Source organism: Oncorhynchus mykiss, chromosome 7 (genome assembly GCF_013265735.2).
Source record: "Oncorhynchus mykiss isolate Arlee chromosome 7, USDA_OmykA_1.1, whole genome shotgun sequence".
Taxonomy (NCBI): domain Eukaryota; kingdom Metazoa; phylum Chordata; class Actinopteri; order Salmoniformes; family Salmonidae; genus Oncorhynchus; species Oncorhynchus mykiss.
This window is the reverse complement of record NC_048571.1, coordinates 43,979,458-43,986,132: the sequence shown is the minus strand read 5'-3', so window position 1 is coordinate 43,986,132 and position 6,675 is coordinate 43,979,458. Positions and strand designations below refer to the sequence as shown.

Below are 6,675 nucleotides of genomic sequence, written 5' to 3'. Positions count from 1 at the left end.
TTTAATCTATCAATTGAGTCATTTCATTTTATATAATTTTTTTTGACTGTAGGCAATATTGCTGCGGCTTGGGTTAATTCTGTAATTTCTGTGATGAAGTATTTGATTGCATAAAATCTTCCTCATGATCAGTAAGAAAAAAAAAGGTTGTGGAGTTAATGGCTCTTGTGTGTTTAATTCCTCTGTGAAAGCTTCTTTAAATTCCTACCACATGCCCGTTGTGAAGAACTCCAGTATGCCGTACTATAATAACCTCTGTAGGGTGTGCCACTATGTTCTTTGAGCTTCAGAGACACTCCTGTGAAGGGGCATTCATAGGTAGCTACCACACTCACACCACAACATTACTATCTTACTCTAAAAAAAAAAACACTTTATGGTCGAATAACATCATTAGCTGACTGTTCCACTTTGTAGAAACCCGTATCTCGTGACATCATTCTGAGCATGGATGGTGGAAATTCGATGAGAGTCAATAGAAGGTGTGGGAAGAGAGGACTGCCCCCAGCGAGGCTTCCCCAGGCAGTCAGTGGGACTCCAGTCCTGCTCCTGTGGCTAGCAGACCTGCCCGTCTGGCTGGACCGGTCTCAGGAGTCAACTATGAAGTGAATGAAAAGGTTTTCTTTCATCACCACATAATAGATAACACAAAGGAAGAAATATTACATACACTCTCTGTAGGGAGTCACCTAAAAACTGCTTTATTTTGGAAGATAGCCACACAGAATCCACAAGTTGGAACACAAGTTGACATGAGGATTTGAAAGTTGTCCGCTGTGCACTTCAGGGTAAGAAGTGGCGATTCTCTCGAGGAAACAGGGTCGTGACCCGATCGTGGCTGCGAGAGACTGAAAGGATCTGTCAGCAGAGCAGAACGCTTGGAGCAGAGAGAGAGGCAATGTGAGCAGAGAGAGAGGCAACGTGAGCAGAGAGAGAGGAGGAAGGTGAGAGTGAGGGAGGAGTTGTACGAAAGGGGGAGGAAGAAGATAAGAGAATCTGTTATAAGTTGGAGGTAATCAGTCTTCATATTTTAGGACATGAAGTGTGAGTGTGAAGGGTGAGTTGTCTTTTTCTATCGCCACTATCATTATTTCATCGTTTTTAGTGGTTATGATCTCTTTAGTGATTATATATCATAACTCACTCAGAGCTATTTGTTCCTTACGTCAACAAGGACTTGTGACTTGTTTGTGAAAGGCTGGGAACTTTTTTTGCCTGTGTTTTCAAGATCGTTCCCTTGAAGATATATCGGTGTCCTTACCTTATTTAACTGATTCTGGACAATGCTTTCAATGAGATCTAATGCGAGAATCAAGATTCATTGGTGACTGCGTTTCTCTCAGAGTAAACAGAGGTAGTGAAAAGGAGACTTCTACCGCACACAATTGTCCAGTAACAAATAGCATATCATCACCAGCTAGTGTAATTGGTGTCATGATTTTGGCTGGACCTGTGCTGCCCTAGTAGTGCTTGTAGGTGGGGGTGTACCCCCCCCCCCCCCCCCCCCCCGCAGAGTTCAAAAGACAACCCTCATTCCCAAAGACCGAGGAGGCTACACACTGTTCGGCCATGTCAAACTCCCAGGAACAGAGTCTGAATAAGGATGTGATATTTCTGCCGATGTCTGAGTCCAGCCCGGAGTACCTTCACTGCGAGAGGGAGCGCTATGCGCTAGAACGCCTGCTGAGTGCGGGCCCCGAGGCCTTCTACACCACGCTGAGTGCAGAGCACCTCGTCCCCTTCCTCTCCCCAGAGGAGGTGAACCAGATCAGTGGCAGGGTCAAGGACTACCATAGCAGCTATGAGGAGTTGGAGGGGGCTGAGGAGGGTGGCAACTCAGGTGTGCAAGACCTCTCCGCCAGGTACTTCCCCACCCACTCAGACACCCCTGCACCGTGCCTGGAGCTGGGCTGGCCTGAGGGGGTCACCTGGGTGGGAATGGGACGCGCCATGGTCTACACCAGCCCACCTGCAGATGAACAACCTCCTGTCAGAGAGATCATCAGAAGACTACTGCAGGGGGCTAGCAAGGTATGTCTGAATGATTGAAGATGATATACTTTTAAGGCACAAAAATATAATCAGGCCTACATGCACTTGGCACATCAGTAAAAATATTGGATTGTATGACGATTATTTGTAGCGGATGGCTGAGTTCATCGCTACTGGCTTTAATGAGACCTAGAGGTGCTGTCAAGCCGGATCCAGAAATGCCTTTTCTTTGCTGGGTCAGTGTTGTTAATGGTGCCTCTTCAGTATGTTGTGTTAGGGTTTGCGACCTGGTCAGGGAGAAATATCCACTCTGTCACGTATTAATATTCCTCTGACAGAGTGTCTGCTGTACAGGTTGTTGCCATGGTGACAGACAGACTGACAGATAGCACTGTGATTGGGGATCTACGCACTATCGCTTCCCGGGGAGTCCCTGTTTACATTGTCCTGAACCAGAGATCCAGCCAGGAGAACCTCCCCCCTCACAGGCTGAGGCATCCGGTGAGTAACTACACCATATAAGGACTACAGACTCTGACTCCTGATGTCATTCATACCACTTAGCCAATCCCACATACCTTGTTAATTCACACAGTACCAAAACAACAGCTCAACATTTTAATAATCTTTGTCACAGTGCATCAGGTTTCATGAAAGCAGTATGAACTTTGTGAAAGGGGAGTCATTAACCTGACATCTGGCTCTTGAGAAGCTGATGCACACCCAGGCTGACTAGTCTCTGGTAACTCCTTTTTTTGGGCATTTGTGGAATGTATCTGGGTGAAGCAACACAACTGAACAGGTTGTTCTGCATTTACTTTGTCAGTCTGTGCATCTCTTGGTGTGGCTCACGTCACGTCTGTGGTAATGATATACAAGACAAAGGATATTATGGTGGACTACAGGAAAAGGAGGACTGAGCACACCTCCATTCTCATCGATGGGGCTGTAGTGGAGCAGGTTGAGAGCTTCAAGTTCCTTGGTGTCCACATCACCAACAAACTAACATGGTCCAAGCACACCAAGACAGTTGTGGAGAGGGCACAAGAAAACCTATTCCCCCTCAGAAGACTGAAAATATTTGGCATGGGTCCTCAGATCCTCAAAAGGTTTTATAGCTGCACCATCGAGAGCATCCTGACGGGTTGCATCACCGCCTGGTATGGCAACTGCTCTGCCTCCGACCGCAAGGCACTACAGAAGGTAGTGCGTACGGCCTAGTACGTCACCAGGGCCAAGCTTCCTGCCATCCATGACCTCTATACCAGGCGGTGTCAGAGGAAGGCCCTAAAAATTGTCAGACTCCAGCCACCTGAGTCATAGACTATTCTCTCTGCTACCGCACGGCAAGCAGTACTGGAGCAAAAACAGCTTCTACACATTTCCTCAATTACCTCGACTAACCGGTGCCCCCACACATTGACTCTGTACCGGTACCCCCCTGTAGCCTCGCTATTGTTATTTTACTGCTGCTCTTGAATTATTTGTTACATTTATTTCTTACTTTTTTAAGGTGTTTTTTCTTAAAACTGCATTGTTGGTTAAGGGCTTGTAAGTAAGCATTCCACTGTAAGGTCTACACTTGTATTCGGCGTATGTGACAAATAACATTTGATTTGATGTATACTGTATATTCTGGCAGTATTTAAGTAAATTCAAAGTCTATGTCTGAATCGACAGGGTTGAAATAAAGTTGATTACCTTGTATTCTGCACTTCACAGAATATACAGGTTCGTGTTCTTGGAGGAAAGACCTTCTGTTCGCGGGAGGGAAAGATAGTGATGGGGGAATTGAAGGACAACTTCCTCCTGGTGGATTTGGAGACCGTGGTTAATGGCAGCTACAGGTAAAGCAGCTAGGTGCTCTCCACAGGTTATAACTTTTAACATACTCAGTTACCCTCTGACATCAAATAACAGCTTGTTATTGTGTTCACTAGCTTCACATGGTCAGACGCCCACCTGCACCGGCAGCTGGTGACGGTGCTGAGTGGCCCGGTAGTGGAATCCTTCGACCGAGAGTTCCGGATCCTCTTTGCAGCCTCACTTCCAGTTCCAGACACATGGAAGACCACCAAGGCCCCAATAGATGAGCCCCATCACCACTCAGTGCTCCTGGACCTCAACAACCGGCCCAAGTCTTTCCCCATGGAGCCTATCAACAGCCACCCTCCTCCCCCACCTGCAGACTACACCCTGGATTGGGAGGCCCTGGGCGTCATCCACAGAGGAAGTCCTGTCAATCAACACGGTGAACCCATGGACATGAATGTGAACATGGAGGAACCATTGCAACATTTTACAGCAGTGAACAAAAAGCCACCTTTTGGGGAGGAGTTTTGTCCGAAGGAAGTTGATCACCTCACAACTACGCATGCATACGAGGGGAGGTATGTGTGATGAAACCAGAGGGATTGCCACAATGTGATTTCCATACCTGTTTTTATGCCACAGAAGGCCAGATTTCCTAACCATTTGAAACCAGTGAAAGGTTTTTGATCCGCCCGTGTACGGCTCTAAAGTGTACAAAAAAGTCAGTTTCGTGCACTCAGGTTTGATCGTTTACCTTTCATTCCCTTCTAAACGTGTCAACAGGTGCAAACATGGCCCTTGTGTCAACGCAGGCCCATATTGTTGTGAGCTTCGGGGTGTAGAAACCTAGAACATAAGAAGCCAGTCATAGAACGCACGTAATGTGTGATTGTATGTACTGTGAGCCACTGTCTTGGTTGTATTTGCTCTCTGTGTCACCTTTATCTGTAATACTTTTATCTTGTGGGGACAGTAGCAGTTTCTGTATGATCGGTGCTCAGGTCATTTTGTTCTTTTCACGTTACAGAATATGGGCCAACAATGTCAGTTCGGAGAGTGAAATTCAGCTGGATAATCAAACGACTTTTAAGTGAGTCCATTTTTGGGAAGTATGAGACTCATACATGCTCGGTTTGCAATGTTTTGGCATATCCTTAAGAAGAGAATGAGTTTTATTCAGAATAACTCTCCACAATACTTTGAGTAGCAATGTTATAACACCTGTCTGGTTTCGGATGATCTTGCAGCGGAGATTTACCCTCTCAGGAAGAGAACCAGCCGTCCGCTGAAACAGAAACCCAACACAGGTGTGTAACGCTGTGATAATTGTGACTATAATTGTGATTGTGAATTCACTTTCAGAACTTTCCAATTAATTAAATGGATACATTACCATAGTAAACCTAGCCATACTTTTGTCAGTAAATAGTACTAAAATGTAATTATTCTCTTGAAGGGTCCAACTCAAAACATATGGCATACACCTCTCCAAACAGAGGAGCTCTGAAGTTGATGAGAAAGAGTCTGTGGGGCCCAGTGAAAACAAAATGGAGACAGGCCCACGAGAAGAAGCTGTGGGCTTTCCCTCCAGAGAGAGAAGAGATCGTCCAACTAGAAGGGAAGATGTTATGGCAGAGGAGTTAGGCACAGAGGCAACTGAATCTAGAGTCAACTCTGGTGCTGATAGCCCCTCTATATCTAGGGTGAGCCTCTGGTTTATAAATATACACACAGTCCCACTGCTACTGATTCATCCTGTATGGAAATACGAATCTGTCTCATTTGGAGTACAATAAAATCAAATACTGTTAGATGTTAAAGGACAGAGTATGGACAGTGAAGGTTTGCCTTTCTCTTATGCAGAGACCTCTGATATTGAAGGTGCCTCAAAGTGAAAGCTTCAGCTCTTTGAGTGACATCATGAGGAGGCTGCGGCCTCGTCAGAGCTCTTCAACCCAGCTAAGGAGGGGTGCTAAGACCACCGTGTCAGAACTCAGCAGTTCCATGATGGACCTGAGTGTGATGCATACAGACGCAGGCTTTAAAGAGAAGGGACCATCAGTACCACAAGCCAGTGTAAGTGTATGTATGTATGTATGTATGTATGTATGTATGTATGTATGTATGTATGTATGTATGTGTGTGTGTGTGTGTGTGTGTGTGTGTGTGTGTGTGAGAGCAAGATAAAAATAGAGACCATCTACTGAGACATTCCCTGTTTTTCTCTTTTTCCGACAGTACTTTTCTGACCCTATTCGAATGACCCCAGCCTTCGCCCTGATGAGGAAGAGGAATGATGAGTTTAAAACGGGGATCCTTAGGCCTCCCAAAACCTTTCTGCCTCCTACCACCAGGCCTCGCAGTGGCAGTGTTGGACTCCAGAGGGACTGGAGAAGGCCACAGAGTGACTGGGATCTAGGGAAGGAGGATAGAAAGTGATTGAGTGAAGAGGATGGAAGAGAACGGGGAAATGTCACGATGCGAATGGGACAGACAATGGTAGCTGCATTGAGAGCAGAGTCTAGTGTTGAATCACATGGACAAAATTGATGTGCAACTTCAGTGAAAATGCTTACTGTATTTACCTGGAAGATGAAGCAGGGAAGCCATCTGTTAATGACAGCCAGTTTGAAATGTATTGTAATGTAACGTAATGGATGTGACCAATGTAAACTCAGTTGATCATCTCTCATAATACAGACGTTGTAGGTCCTACAAGATGGTAAAATGCTCAGCAGAACAAATCTAAATAGCCACAGTTTTCATGGTTTCAGGCCCCACACAAATGTATACATACAGGTCGATGACTAGAACAATAGATTTCTTGACATATTCATTTGTTTCTTATGGAATATTGGATTAGGACGGTTT

General features: G+C 45.6%; 1 protein-coding gene across 2 annotated transcripts; it reads left to right on the top strand.

Moving 5' to 3' along the window:
- Positions 1 to 735: 735 nt before the first annotated feature.
- Positions 736 to 6,252, top strand: fam83e (family with sequence similarity 83 member E). Of its 2 annotated transcripts, none has more exons than XM_021609362.2 (9): positions 736 to 2,031; positions 2,347 to 2,493; positions 3,715 to 3,839; positions 3,933 to 4,382; positions 4,832 to 4,894; positions 5,052 to 5,111; positions 5,261 to 5,507; positions 5,668 to 5,880; positions 6,043 to 6,252. In XM_021609362.2, exons 1-9 carry the CDS (start codon positions 1,570 to 1,572, stop codon positions 6,241 to 6,243), a joined length of 1,968 nt encoding a protein of 655 aa, XP_021465037.2. In that variant the 5' UTR covers positions 736 to 1,569; the 3' UTR covers positions 6,244 to 6,252. The 2 variants fall into 2 exon arrangements, with proteins under 2 accessions (XP_021465037.2, XP_021465038.2); XM_021609363.2 differs by having other exon boundaries at positions 1,673 to 2,031; positions 2,331 to 2,493.
- The last annotated feature ends 423 nt before the right edge of the window (positions 6,253 to 6,675 follow it).

Excerpts from the sequence above, each read along its gene's own strand:
- fam83e (XM_021609362.2), top strand. The coding sequence starts at position 1,570 with ATGTCAAACTCCCAGGAACAGAGTCTGAATAAGGATGTGATATTTCTG. Across the intron at positions 2,494-3,714 it reads CTCACAGGCTGAGGCATCCG|AATATACAGGTTCGTGTTCT; the intron begins GTGAGTAACTAC and ends TGCACTTCACAG. Across the intron at positions 3,840-3,932 it reads GTGGTTAATGGCAGCTACAG|CTTCACATGGTCAGACGCCC; the intron begins GTAAAGCAGCTA and ends TGTGTTCACTAG.